The 15,739-nt window shown below is 36.4% G+C and overlaps 1 protein-coding gene across 4 annotated transcripts in view; it reads right to left on the minus strand.

The window, feature by feature from the left end:
* Window positions 1-463: 463 nt before the first annotated feature.
* The window catches only part of LOC142337663 (uncharacterized), a 454,746-nt gene continuing 439,470 nt past the window's right edge, over window positions 464-15,739 (minus strand). For all 4 annotated transcript variants that reach the window (XM_075387099.1, XM_075387108.1, XM_075387089.1 and 1 more), the window contains 3 exons: window positions 14,371-14,568; window positions 3,262-3,387; window positions 464-2,569 (listed from right to left, as the gene is read on the minus strand). In XM_075387099.1, coding sequence (XP_075243214.1) covers window positions 817-2,569; window positions 3,262-3,387; window positions 14,371-14,568 — 2,077 coding nt within the window. In that variant the 3' untranslated portion in view covers window positions 464-816. The remainder of the gene's footprint in view (window positions 2,570-3,261; window positions 3,388-14,370; window positions 14,569-15,739) is intronic.

The following is a 15,739-nucleotide window of genomic DNA, read 5'->3' on the forward strand; positions in this document are numbered from 1 at the left end:
TAAGCTATTATCATGTAGAGACATTTGTTTAAAGACACTTGAGTACTTTATAGCCTCAAGTGGATTTTAAGTACCGCTTATTTTTACCCGTTTTTTTAATTAGTATTCGCCTAATGTCCATAAAATTTGTTCAAAATTTTTGCCTTATGGCTACAAAAATGTGTTCGCCTAATCGAGTTTTCGCCTAATATCGCGCAATGGAGTTCAAATTTAAATGAGAAATCCAAGGGGTTATAATAAAGACAGCAAAGGCCATATTACTAAAGGAGACGAAACTATGCTAAAAAGATCTATCGGATACAGATTAAGTCACTTGTTGGTTTATCTCTCCCACCTAACAATACAGCAGCTGCCATACCTCAAGCCAAATTAACGACTCTCAGCCATATTAAGATTTGATCCAAATAGCGATAACCCCGATAATTTCAGCTTTATACAATAGCTAGCCTCCAAAAGAAAACAGTCAGTTTAACAATTTAGAATTAGATCAAACTCATTAAACTTGAATACCATAACGGAAGAAATGTGATAACTCGATATTGTGAATAAAGCATCAAACTAGAAAAGCATCGAGCTCCGAAAAATTGATAAATTTTTGAAAAATATAGTTATTAATAAATAAATCATTTCATATAGCTTTGCAACCCTTTCAAGGCATAACCGCTCTAAAAACTAAACTCAAAATAAGAAGCCCATTGCCGAACTAAAGGATGACTAAGTCCACAATTCCCAGGGGCTAGATCTGGTCCATAGTAAAACTAAATTGTAAGTAATTGCAAAATTCGGAATTGTCATTCTCCATTAACGCATCAGCATCTAGCAATCGCTATCGTCCAACCAAGGTTGCTTTCTGAGATAGTCTGCAAATAGCATTCTAGCATGTGTCAGCACTTTATGGACATCGTGACTCCTCACAAGTCTGTAGAAATATCCACTCACATCAGTTATGTCCATTTGAGCGCCAATAATTTTCTGTTTCTGCTGCACTATAAGAGTGACACACATAAAGAGGAGAAATGGGTTACCACAGCCAAACTCAGCCGGAGGTGGAAGCTTAGTTTTAGTCTGCGCACCAGAGCTGTTCGTAGTCAGTGAGCTAAGGCTGCTGATTTGCGCGTTACTTGACGAGTCTTCGTACGAAAAGACGTTAGCCGAACCTCGTTTCTTAAACCCATTTGGGCTTACTTCAAGGTCACTTCTTGCTCTCTTAAGTTCACTCCCTCCAGGTGACAACGATGAAGATGATTGACTCGAAGCAAGCGCTGATGACTTCTGAATCATTGGGTATGTCCTATGTAGAGCTTTGATTTCAGTAGAATATGCAGCGGAGCCGTTGGCAGTTACATATAATGAAGTTGGTTGATGGCTTTCCATTCGCAATGAAGCCGGGGTTTCTTGGAATCCATCATCATCTTGGTTGTTGTCCGAATCTGTAGTTCCCAAATCAGAAGTTTCACTGGGATCGTCAACGCTGTGGTCCAATGAAGGACAAGATGAAGCATGATTTAATTTGTGACTTTGAAGTGATTCTTGACCTTGAGCATGAAGATATGACTCAACTGGTGATGCTTCTTGATCGAGTGATGACTGTTTTGGAACACGACTATTTGTTGATTCCGCATTGTGACTCTGTTCAATATTATTGCAATTCGATTCTTTGGTTGTGGCAATTGGATACCTCACTTTGGTTGGGGTCAACATTCCATTCATTTCCAGCGCTTCTGATTTCAAGTTCACATTTTGTGACTCTTCTCTGGGTGTAACTTTACCCGATGAGACATTTTCATCAAATGAAACTGAGCTACACTTTGAAATACTTTGGTCGATGTCATTCAGAGGCTGTTTGGAACTTAGGTGGGCAAAATTAGAGTTGGAGTTGCTGGTTGGCACTTCAGATTTGACATTCTGCTCCATGCTCCAATTCAATAAATCCTGGTTCGATGCATCCAGGGGATTGAGACGATTAACAATTGAGGAATCCAATGCTTGTGACGAAGAGGTAGCTGAAGCATTGTGACCTGTTGGGGACGTGAAAGCTGCAGTGTTGCTCAAATTGCACTGATTCTTCATAAATTGTAAGATTGAATCTGTAGCCAGTTTGATAACAGATTCCGGAGGATCCGGTGGGATGGAAGCCCACATGACCTCTAACATAAGTAGCGCGTCGTCCAAAGCGAACTCCCGCTTCATTTCCAAGAGGAGCCAGCGATAGCAGAAGAATAGTTCAAAGTTGTTAGACTCAGAGCTGGAAGACAAGTAATCAAAGAACTCCTTGTCAACGTACTGCAAAAGCAGCTTCAAGTGATCAAACTTGATATGCATTGCACGTGAATCGACTGTGAAGTTCTGCTGCAGTCGGCGCATTAAGGCACAGAAGCACACATAAGTAACAGCTTCGTCCTGCATAATGAGGAGAAGGGGACTGGCCAGATCGGACATGCCTTGGCAGTAAGAGATCTGAGGGAATGACATGGCAAATGTCATTAGAATGTCGAAGAGAGACGTCAAGTGTGGATTGGTCGGTGTCTTTTCGAAATCTACCTCAATGTCCGAGAAGAAAGCATGCGACCTGAACATATCACTCATTATCAATAGCAGTAGCTTAACTACTCTAGAAACTATGTTTGCGTTCCTCGGATCAGCAGAAAAGCAAAGGAAACGATACCGCTTGTCATATGCTCCTCCGAAACTGTAAAAGTTGTCATTTTCTGAAGGACAAAAGAATTCCTGACCTCTATTAATATGTCAAGTATGACGTTTCCGCTTCATTTGTCATGCATTACAAGTTAAATGTTGCAAAAGATAGTTTTAAAACGATGCCAATGATAAGCAGTATTATGTCATAAACTAGGGGAATCAGTATTTGTTGTGCGTTGCGGAGCCAGTTTTTCAACCCACTTGATTAAGAAATTGAGAATTTCCCCATCAGTTCTCAATATTCTAGTATCAAATAGAATTGCGGAAAACCATATTTGTTTTCTTTTTCCGTAATTTGTTTTTCGTCCAGAATAAGAGGAATAGAAATCAAGTTTAAGCTGAGCTGCAATTTTTGCACTTTCACCGGAAAATTGGTTACTTCAGTGTTGCTTGTTGTCTAAGACTACGTACCTATATATTAGATGATAATTTAAGATTTTTGTGAGCATAAAACCAAACCATTCTTTTTAGCGAATTTCTATGAATGACCTTGCTGAACCCTACCTATCTTTATTCCAACTTTAATAAAATGTTGCTAATGGTTGCACTTGCTAATGAAAGCACCTGTCAGTTCTGAGAACATCCTTCCTTATACTGGAGACGACACTTTTTTTGTTCTCCCAGTCCATATTCTGCCACCTCTTCTTCAGCTGATAGTACTCCTCACATTTGACCTTCATGTAATCATACCTAAACCATACCACACAAGTTAACAACCATTTGTTGTTCCGACCATCTGCGGGCGGACTAACTTTATCCTCAAACAGTTTTCAGCCAATATAGGCGGGTCTATATATTTCACGTACAAAACTGTGAGAGATAATATTGATCAACCCGTCAAACGGGAAATATAATTTGAAGAAAAATTTGAAATCTGATTTTAATTCCAGAAATTTTTGAGGTTTAACGCTTTTAGAACATCAGGCTCATATGTATTTAATGCATGTAATTAAATTCTAAATATTTCATTCTAATTATTTAAAAGAAACCATTTTTTGATAGAGAAATCCATGTAGAGGAGTGCGAGTGTAGTGGGGGTCTTAATGGGGGTTGGGAGTGGAGTGCGGGTCTTCAGGGGGTCGTGCATGTGGGGTTAGGGGAGGAATGAGGTGGCAGAGTTGAGGAAGAGTGGAATGAGGTATGACCGGATGGTCTTAAAAAACTGCCCCTCACATGTATACTTAGAGACTAGTAAAGCTCTAAGAAAACTCCTCCTTAATGCCCTCCTGGTTTCAGATGTATAATTTCGTTTAAGAAAACGAAAATTAAGAAAAATTTCGTTTAAGAAAAATTAATTGCATCTTTTTGTTTAAGAAAAATTAATTGCATCTTTCGTTTAAGAAAATTTCGTTTAAGAAAAATTAATTGCATCTTTTTTTGTTTCGTCAGACATTAGAATAACAAACCCGGCAGATTGCCGGAAAATAGCCGCCGTTGATTCCAATAAGCATGATTGGGATTGAACGAATAGAATATATTAAAAAAAAAGATTTTTGTACAAAAATATTTTTCAAGTCCGATTTATTTTGATGGCATTTCGTAGTTGAACATACTTCTGTTTCTTAGAGAGAGGCTACAGGGGCTACTATCAACACCAATAAGCATTAGAGGTGGTAACTAAGACTTATACGAAGGACGTTCAAATAGCGGGCATCTAAAATTGGGCTTTATGGGTTTATCCCGTTTCTATTTCTGACTTCAATTTTTTATACCGACTCTGTTCATTTTGAATTGCTTTGCTTAGCAACTGATGTTCAAATTCACTTTTAGCAGAATGAGAGAAGAGAGAAACTAGCCTAGAGAAGTCAAAAAGATTTCACGCAAAATGTCGAAAAAGCGGCAAAATGGTAAAGCGAAAAAAAGTTTGACGAAGTAAAAAAAAAAATACGAGCGCAATAATAGCCGGCTGAGAAGATGAGGGCGGCTATTAATAATATAATAATAATTATGGTTCAGACTGGTGTCAGGACAAAATACCCAATGTGACAAAGTATATACCCAATATTTTACCCTAATGATAAAACTACCCGAACGGTTGTTTAGCATAATTTTTGGCTAGTGCATTTGGCCATGCCTCAGCGGCTTGTGGGACCTGATATGAAACTATCACAATCAAACATGAGATTTGATTTTGAGCTTAACACGAGTAAGCATGCATGTATTACCTAGTGCTAATTTGTAATCGGATTAATGAACGAAAAGATCAAAGAGGATAAATTGGGTATCATGGCATTGGCTATTTGGGCACCTTGGGTATTATCGTATTGCGTATTTTGTCTTGCATCTCTCAGACGTTACTGAGTTTACAACAATGAACTGCAGCATTGGGTTGAATTCAATATAATGTCACGAAAGCCAAAAACTCTTAAATGAAATTTTGTTTAGGTGAAATTTTAGATGACTTTACAAACTTGTAGTTTAATCAAAGTTCTAGTTCTATCAAATTAAGGTTTATTTGAAACAGAAAGAAAATAAAAAATTCAGCAAGGCAATGTATCCACATCTTAACTATATTATATATTAACTATATTGACTATATTATATTAAATATATTATATTAACTATATTATATATTAACAATTACAAGAGGTTTATTAGCGCTTGCTGAAAACAAAATACAATTTCAAAACATGTCCATTATTTATTTCAGCCATTTTAAAGAAGTTTTGTAGTTTCGCGTATTTTACCTCTACCTCAAAATAAACTAAACTGGAAGCTTACAACTATCACAATTTTATATTCACTTTTGGATTTCGTCAGTCTTTATCGAGAATAATCACCGAAATATCTGTTTCAAGATCAAACGAAGGTTTCTAAATTCAATGACAGAATTAAAACTTTTCAGAAATGTGGAAATCCACTTTTTTGAGGATTTATGTTGAACAATTGAGTAAGACTAAGAAACAAAATATTCAAAACCAAACCTTTCTCTTGCTGCTATATTTTCAAGTTTCCTTTTTCTTTATCACAAGGTTTCATATTACCTGAACATATATTGCAGACTAAAACTCAGGAAAAGGTTTTTTTTCAAATACTTCTTGGTTTATTTTCGGGTCATTGAACAAAATATTTTGAGGACATGCAAACAAGACTGCATGCACGTTTTCGCACTATTTACGGATAGATACTACACAACCCAATAATAAGCACACTAAGTCATTTTTCAAAAAAGGTGGTTACATAGCACGTGGGGAGGATTTTAACCCTTTTCACACTTCCAACACTAATTCATAGCAGCTCTGTTCACTGTGAGGTTGATATTTCATTTCTCAACGGATGAAGGGATAATTCCCAACTTAACTGCAATTGTAGGGTTTGTGGCGTTGAAACTATTTATGTTTGAAACAACCGTCAAACGCGAAGACTTCAACGTCAATGCAATATGCTATCGCTTCTCCTGGCAGATTAAGTACAACTTATTCTGTGAAAAAGAAGCAGTTGTTAGAGACATATAATTAGTGGACCCAGGCAGACAAATGTTCTAGGCTGAACTGAGGTTTTCTGATTTAGGCCTCAAGTACATTCGAGAGATCGGTGTATTTCTGATTTGACACTTACAAAGTAACCTCTGAAGCAACATGTCAGACATAGTAAGCAGCTTTCAGAGATAATATTGACCATACTCACAATATGACAAAATTACGGAGTAATGAACACAATTCGTGATCCCGAACTAAAATTGAACATGAGCTTGACAATCAGAAAAATACCGATTAAATGATAATGTAGTCACTTGCGTAGTTAATTGAACAAATGGCACAGATACTGAGAAGCAACATGTCAGACATTTCCATTTTTTTAAGCACTTTCAATTGTGTAAAACAAAATACTTGAATGCGTTGCATGAAAGCATAAGATGCATTTGATATAGTATAGTAAGATGCATGATATAGTATATCCCCCGACCACATTTGGACAAATCGGAAACTATGCTCAGATAAACAGCACATTAATGATATAGAATTCCCGAAGAACTGTTTGCTAACTTACACAGGTGCAAATCAACCTATTCCTTCACAAATTCGACCGAAGTTGCAATCAATTTAACAAACAAGTGCTAATGCAATCATTTCAGTTGTTAAACTGAGTTTGATATCAGTCCGCTTCGAACACTCGAAGAGTAGACCTCGAGCAACAGTCAGATGACAATTACCACAGTGATAGCAACATTATAATACCGGAAATCAAGGTCTTCATTTTGCAAAAAGTACTTAAAATTAACTCATCGGATCAAATTGAGTCAATTGACTCGATAGGATATGAAAACATATCCTGTTATCCTGTTACTTCAGTTTGTCAAATGTGAACTCTAAAGTTAGACAGAGTGAACTCTAAAGCAACATGTCAGACATGGTAATGGGTATCATTTCACTTGTTAACAAATTGCCAAAAACAACTCAAACATGAAGATATTTTGTAAAACAATTATGTGAAATAATTTTGTATCTTACTGAACAAAGGCAATCGGTAAACCTAATTATGACACTTAATTTAGCCATTTCACAAAATTACAAATGCGTTTGGAGCGCGTCGAATATGGGCCCAATTAAAAATTGACAAACCGAAAATTATGCAATTCCTAAAAAACCCTGTTAGCTTAAAAAGGTGTAAATTAACAAACCTATTGCTTCAAAAATTTGCTGGGAACCTGTAATCAATTTAACAAGCAATTGATAATGCAATCATTTGTTGTTAACCTGAACTTTTAATATCAGTCCGCTTTGAACACTCGTATATTAGCTCTCAAGCAACAGCAGCTTTTACATAGGAAAGCTCTTAGTGCAACGCCCAATAAACACAATCCTAAAACCTAACGGAAACAGATATATAAAGAAAGAGAATGGTCGTAAGCATAAGCTAAAGCAAATTAAGTAAACAAGTTTGTAATCAACGACCACTGTTATGATCAACAAAAAGCATTCTGTGCACTTTTGATCGGACTATTTTTGGTACATGATCACCATCCTACCAAAACGAGTTCATCAGCTTAAAATTGAAAAAACTTAAGCAGCAGTAGCTCAAAAATCAGGTAAACATAATCAACTAACGTCGGACGAATTGCCCTCAAACCACCGGCTGGCTTCGGTAGTAGCCAGCTGGGGCATAGGGATGCTAGCATTATGGGGTGATTGAAGGCGCGGGGGTAGTGAGGCTGTCAAATTTTTAAGACAGAACCGCCCCCTCAAACCATAAAACTCTACTCAAAACAATGTCGGTGAATCCGCATACAAGGAGACTAGTAAGGGAGACTCGGACACTTAGTGAGCTGCACGGCCCCTTAATGCCCTCCAAACGCATTTTGAGGTCGAAAGTCTAATGGGTCAGACGAAGAAACGGTCAAGCAAAAAATCGCTAAAAACCACAGGACTAATATAATTGGAACTTCTTTTGAGAGCAATTAAAATCGGATCAAATTAACTCATCAGATGAAATTGTGTCAACTGAATCAATAGGATAAGTAATCCAATCCTGTTATCTCAGTTCAGCAATCGATATATGCCTGATTTGACACTTACAGAGTGAACTCTGAAGCAACATGTCAGACATGGTAATGGGTATCATTTCACTTGTTAACGAAAAAATAATATTTCGAAAACTAAACAAACGAAATCGGCAATCCAATGCGCGTAGGATAGTTGAAAAACTGCTGTATGTCTGATTTGAGACCTGCAGAGCCATCTGAGAAGCAACAAGTCAAACGCTTCCATTTTATCACTTAAGCACTCTCGGTATAATATTGAATAAAATTCTTATAATGCTTAAATGAGGGCATACCAATCACTTAACACATGTTATACACGTAAGTTCAATTAGCAATTATTTGAAAAATAACAATTGAGTTCAGTGCGCTAGTCAAATATGGACCCCAATTAATATTTGAAATGGGAAATTATGGTCACATTGATATCAGTTATCATATGCATTTACTGAAGAACTGTTAGCTTAAAAAGTTGTATAATTAACCTATTTCTTGAAAAATTTGTTGGGAAAGTGTATTCAATTTAACTAACAATCGCTAATGCAATCATTTCAGTTGTTAAACTGAAGCTTTGATATCAGTCCGATTTGAACACTCGTAGAATATTTCTCGAGCAACACGTCGGACATGACCCCTCATATTATTATTAATCAAAAGCAAGCTTAAAATAGAATTGAGCAAATAGTAAGAACTCCTAACACAGTTGACAAATTGATATATTTCTAGAGAGTCAACTGAGAAGAAACATGTCACACATTTCCATTTTGTCAAGCACTTTCAATTGTGAAACAAAATACTTGAATGCGAAGAATGAAGCCATAAGATGCATTTTATAAGACATGCTATATACTTGAACAATTAAAAGAATATACGGCCCACTTTTTTCTCTGTTGTTCATTTCCTTTCCAAAGCAACTAATAGGACCATTATCAACAGCAGTCAAAGCTAAAGAACACTTACCAAAACTCACGTGCACATATTAAACTGCCGAAAGTCTGCTGTGCCAGAAGTTCCTACATAGCCTGAGGTTGACTTGCTTTGACTATAGTCATTTTAAAACGCGCTCGTTTCGTGTTTTAAGCATGCTTACGCAAATCTGCGGAAGTCACTTCAAAATTTGACTTAATATCTCGAACCGCTTCGAAGTTCTCGATAAACGCCAGAAGTTCTCAGTGAATTAAAGAAGAGCACGTAACTACTGCGTCAGATCATAGTTAAAAAACAAAATTCCATTTATGTACGTTACGCTAACAACACTTAATATTCAACTCTGAGGTATTGCAAAATTTACTTGCCCAATAATGCTCAGTTATTATCGCCTGTGGAATTCACTAGCCTAAAGTAGATTTAAGTTTGATTCAAAAAAAATCGGTAATATAAAAAAAACATTAAAATTATTTAAATAACTAAAACAGAACACAGCTGGCAGGTTGCCGCAATCGCTTTGTAATCTAGTCTCGAAAAGATAAAAAAAACCGAAAAGGAATTTTTTCTTTCCATTAATTGTTGAGATGTTGGGATGTTATGTTTTGAGAAGTTACTGCTGCTTCTATTAGCTGCTCTCAAATGACGTTCAATTAAGTCAATACGGCCTGAATCAATAAACAAAAGTCATATTTGAAGTTCACCGTGGGGTCATATGCACGTAACAAAAATATTGACCATGAACTAAAACATAACAGACTAACGTCGGGCGAATTGCTCTCAAACGACTGACGAGCGGTTAGCTTAATCAGTGAAGTTGTGGAGGGGGGGGGGGGGGGGGGACTTATACAGACTTCATCAGTGAAGTCTGTATAAAACTAAAAGGACGCAATACCCTCCGGGCATTACATCTTTATCCCGTTTTGAGGACCAAAACTCAAAAGCGTCAGACCAAAAATCGGTTGAGCGAAAAATTGCATAGAGCTCGTGACTAAGGTAATCAAACTGCGTCCGAGAGCAATTAACCGACCAACTTCTGACAAATTGCTCTCAAGCGGGACAACTTAATTCAGAGGGGGCTGTATCCTAGATAATTTCTTTATGGGTGCAAAAAATTCGACTATGGAGGGATTTGAGCGCCGATCTCCGGCTAGTTAGCCTGAAGCAAAAAAAAAAATCTTTGGCTATCAGGTCCTAGTGATCCCATTTCTAACAATCACTTTTGTTTTAGCAAGAGAAATAAATTTTAAATAAACGCAATTTAGATCACCCAAAAATTAAACTTCGTTCGCGAGCAAATGAAAAAAGAACATAGCAGGGCAAGTCCTGACCTACGTTTCAAAGAAATTTTATGGATTAAACAACAATTAGACAGAATCGATTGCAGTACCTATTTGAAAACATTGGATCCGAAAAAAAACAGTAAAAAAACATAGCCGGCAGATTGCCGGAAAATAGCCGCCGTCGACGCGCATGATGCACGTCGGGATTGAAACAGAAAAGAAAAAGAAGAGACAAACTGACCAAATTTTTTTCTCTTTCAGTGTCAAAAAGTGTTCTAATTTGGCGTGCAGTTTCAGTTAGATTCTAAAACTGTATTTAATTCCACTTGAAATATGCGGAATATTAATGTCAGCTAGCAAAAACTCTAATGAACTTTGATAACCTAATCCTAAATGACTCAATGAACGGGCTTTATTGACCGTATCCACTACATTGCGTAATTCAATGCCTGAAGGAATTGAAAATCCAATCAGTTGAAACAGTCAGTGAAGTAAGTCAGGAGTCAGAATTGAAAATTGTGACTTAAGTTAAACGAAAAACGTGGTCAAAAAGTAAAGCAAATCGAAAAAAGGAAAGCGCCTAAATAAAAGCCGTTGAGACTGAACAGAACAGTAAAAACAGAACAAAATTGCATCTAAAATTCTAATAGTTGCTTAATCTGGTCAAAAGGCTCCTGAATGCACTCTTACTGAAAAATTACATCACGCACGCACTTCAGTTAAAATTGCATGAACAAAGGAACGAAAGGCAGATTTGAAGTGGTTGTGACACCATAAGGTCGTAACAAAAATCTTGACGAAATAAAAAAAACATAGCAGGACAAGTCCTGACGTGCAATTCAAAAAATTTTCATTGACTAAACAGAAATCTAGACCTAGAACAGACTGTGAGTGAATTGGGAAAACCTAATTTTAAGAAAATAAGATAAAAAAACAGAAAATCAATGTGAAAATGCCGCATAAAATCAAATTGCCGCATGCGAATCAAAACCACTAACGAGAAAGCGAAAAATCTTTGTCACTCTCAACCTGCTGCTTTTAAAAAAATTGATTACACCAATCAATGTCAACTTAGCCTAATAACAATTGCAAAAATTGACAATTTTTTTAAGACAAAACTTACTTCGAGTCTGTCAAAAAAATAAACAAAAAATATATTCGAAAATAGAACACTAGAAGTCCCAGTTCCTACAAAAACTTTAATATTATCTCAAAATTATCTAACTAGTTGAATTTTAACTAGAAAAATAACCAAATGACGACAAAAGCATGCCTCTTCCAAATTACAGGCACCCGTGGTGTTCAATTGTAGATACTACCTTCGTTGAAAAGTGCAGAAAAGTGGCAAAAAAGGCGTAGCAAACAATGTCATTTAGGGTTTACTTTTATTGCAGACAATCAATGATTTAAATTGAAAAACCAGCAGCTTGCCGGAAAATAGCCGCCCTTGATTTCCAAAACCCTGATTTCTTAACCAATTGAAATGGGAATCACCACTTCAATTTTTTTTAATGTGTCAACCATTTTGTTGCCATTTCGTAGTAAGAATATTCATAATTCTGAGTGTTTAAACGGGGCTAAGTATCAAAACCAATAAGCACTAGAGATGGTAACTAAAAGAAAACATAACCGACTAAACGTCGGAAGAATTGCTCTCGAACCACTAGTGGGAGCTCTTATCAATTGCAGCCTGCTTCAGTCGGGGGGGGGGGGGGGGGGGGGGGAGGAGGGATGGGAGGGGAGGGGAGGGGAGGGAGGGGCAGCCTAAATGGGACTAAGAAGTTCAATAGTGGGCTTCAAATAACCACATTAAATGTTAACATATACCACTATTAAGATTTAAAGTAAAAACCAGTTTCGGCGCACTTTTTATTTGACTTTTAGTATTAAATTGCCGCCAATTGAATTCCGCTGCTTGAAATTGTGATTGAGAGAGAATTTTAGATCACGCGAAACGCAAAAAGTCAAGGGCTTAAAAGTCACTCGAAAAGTCAAAATTGTTTAGCAAAAATTTTGCATAAAAAAGACACACACGTTTACAATAATTGCTATGAACTTCGTTCAAGAGCAATAAAACAATTCAAGTAGCAGGCATCCAAACAAACATTAATAAAGTGCGAACTTATTAATCTTCATATCGTAGTAAGGCATATTTCTGTTTTATAATGAGATGATACACGGGCTAGTACAAATCTCAAAAAGCATGAGAGATGGTAAGAAAGACATAAAAGCAAAGTTCACGTAGCGGGCATCTAAAATTGGTCTTTATGGGTTTTTCCAATTCTTTTTTGATTTCGTTTTTCGTTATTGAGTCCGTTCCTTTCAGATTGCTTTGCTGATCAAATGCTGAAAAGGTCTATGAATGGATTCGAAATACTATTTAGATAAAATCCAATAAAAAAAGTCGAAAAAAAAAACAGTAAAAATCAACGTGGAAATACCGCATGTGAACAAAAACCACTAGCGAGGGATCGATATTTGGTTCAAATTCCGTTTTCTCACTCTACTACAGAAATTTTAGGCCGTAACACCATTTCTATTTTCCCGTCACTTCCTGTTTCGGGGTGACAAAATCGCCACTTCAGTTTGACTTCTAAAACCGTTGAAATGCTTAAACAGATCTTGCTTCAACACAACCGGAAGAATTCCGTAAACGACTCAAAGAACTCAAACAAAAAAATGAAACCACATACTGAAACCACTCGCGAAAAACAAAAAAGCAATTTTGAGTCAATTAATAAAATTTTCAGCCACAAATACAAACTGATATAAATTTCATTTCACTCTATAATTTCATTCTAATTTTATTTACTTCCTTATATAATAGAAGCAAGTATAGAAACGAAAACATTCTTTAAATAAATTCGTATCGTTAAAAATCTCACACTAGAAAAGGAAAGTCATAACAGGCTTATTAAGTTGTCTACTTTTGAATAACAAGTCGAAAAACTGGAAGAAACTGACAAATTACTATTTTCTGTCAAACTTGTCAAAAAAAATGCTGTATGCCATCAAGACTGTATTACTGGGCTGAGATCTGTCTGCTTTCACATCAGTTTCCAACTTTCTTTCACATGGATCAATTAGAACAACAAGTTACAAACTATTTAATAGACTGCGGCATATAACAGATTCCTGTTGATTTCTATCAGAATAGATCTCAATATCCGAACGTAATAGACTGCTCAGACGAAAACATGCCATGAAAGCCTTTCTCGTTCATTTAACAATAGATTACAATGAAGCTCTTTCGTTGATTAAATTGAAGGACATGCATCAGGCGTACGCTAAGTTAAATTGATATTCAAATCACTGTCAAGCTAATGAATAAGAAATCGGCATAAATATTTTTTCTCAAATGGACGAAAGATATTCATTGAATAGTTCTAATAAAAGTTAAAATTGCTGTACAGCAATTCACTGGAAAGAACCGCAAAATTTTATAGCTTCTCCTGGCAGAGCTAGTTACAACAACTCTGTGAAAAAGAAGCAAAATTAGAACTCATCAAAAGGTGCGAATCATTAAACGTGTTGCGTTACTCTAATGTGTGCTAGCAGGCACCTTAACCTGACGCGATAACTAGAAAACAATCTCAGTGAAGCTTGAAGTAATGTCTCAGGAAAATTTCTAAGAAGACTAAAACCATTTCCGAAATATACTATTGGACCCAGTTGCATTTAGCAACGGAATAATTTGGAACAGGACAACAAGTTATGAGGGTAGTTAGGGAAAAAATTGTCACTCAACGCAAAGAAAGAGAATATTCCTAAACAGAGCAATGTCTGAAAGACATTGGACCTAAAAGAAAGCCTCTTCACCTAAAAGAAGGCACCAGCAGCTCCTATATTCGCTCTAGATTAAAAGATTAAAACAACCAAAATGAACAGTAAAACATTGTAATGGGATCAGTTAAACGTCATGGCAAATAGGTCCTCTTAAGCATAATTGGCGAACTAACGCACATACTGACAAAAGTAGCAAATTACCTTTCAGCTCCAGTAAGCAACCGTGGTTTAGTAGGGTAAACATTCAACAGGTGTTTCCACACCACTTTCCGCAGCGAATGTTCCACTCCAATCTGGTAGACTAGAAGTCGCAGTTCGTCTGGTTTTATTAGACTGCCCTCGTCATCCAAATAGTTTCGGAAATCTATGTCCTTGAGAGGAGGAACGAGATAGCGGAACCTGAAATGATAAAGGGTCTCAATTAGAAACATTGGGTAAAATAAAAAACATACCCGGCAGATTGCCGGAAAATAGCCGCCGTTGATTCCAATAAGCATGATTGGGATTGAACGAATAGAATATATTGAAAAAAAAAAGATTTTTGTACAAAAATATTTTTTAAGTCCGATTTATTTTGATGGCATTTCGTAGTTGAACATAACGTACTTCTGTTTCTTAGAGAGAGGCTACAGGGGCTACTATCAACACCAATAAGCATTAGAGGTGGTAACTAAGACTTATTGGAACGACGTTCAAATAGCGGGCATCTAAAATTGGGCTTTATGGGTTTATCCCGTTTCTATTTCTGACTTCAATTTTTTATACCGACTCTGTTCATTTTGAATTGCTTTGCTTAGCAACTGATGTTCAAGTTCACTCTTAGCAGAATGAGAGAAGAGAGAAACTAGCCTAGAGAAGTCAAAAAGATTTCACGCAAAATGTCGAAAAAGCGGCAAAATGGTAAAGCGAAAAAAAGTTTGACGAAGTAAAAAACATAGCAGGACAAGTCCTGACGTACAATTCAGAGAAATTTCATTGAATAAACAGAAAAACTAGACCAAGAATGGACTCTGAATGAACTGAGAAAACCATTTAAAAAAACCAGTATCAAAAATTAGGAAAAAAACAGAAAATCAATGCCAAAATGCCGCATGTGAACAAAAAAAACCACTAGCGAAAAATGAAAATTCAATTCAAACAAAAAACTAGGCCTAGAATGAGCTGTGAATGGATTGGGAAGACCATTTAGAAAAAAATCTGATCTAAAAAAACCGAAAAACAGTAAAAATCACAGTGAAATTGCCGCATGTGAACAAAAAACCACTACCGAGAAACCGAATTTTTGTTCGAACACCATTTTCTCACTCTACTTTAAAATTAGAGCGACAGCAATTCACGCCGCAAGACCACTCGCTTTTTCGCTCCATTTGCTGTTTCGGCGTGACCAAAACCACTACTCCAATTTCACTTCAAAAATCATGAAAATGTGTGAACAGATCAAAAAAAAAGACAGCGCCCCAATACAATTCAAATTCTTTGAATTGTAAAAAACAGAAAATCAATGTCAAAATGCTGCTAGGGAGAACAAAAAACCACTAGTGAGATATGTAATTTTGATTCCAACAAAAAA

This window comes from Convolutriloba macropyga, chromosome 1 (assembly GCF_964194025.1).
Source record: "Convolutriloba macropyga chromosome 1, txConMacr16.3, whole genome shotgun sequence".
Taxonomy (NCBI): Eukaryota; Metazoa; Xenacoelomorpha; order Acoela; family Convolutidae; genus Convolutriloba; species Convolutriloba macropyga.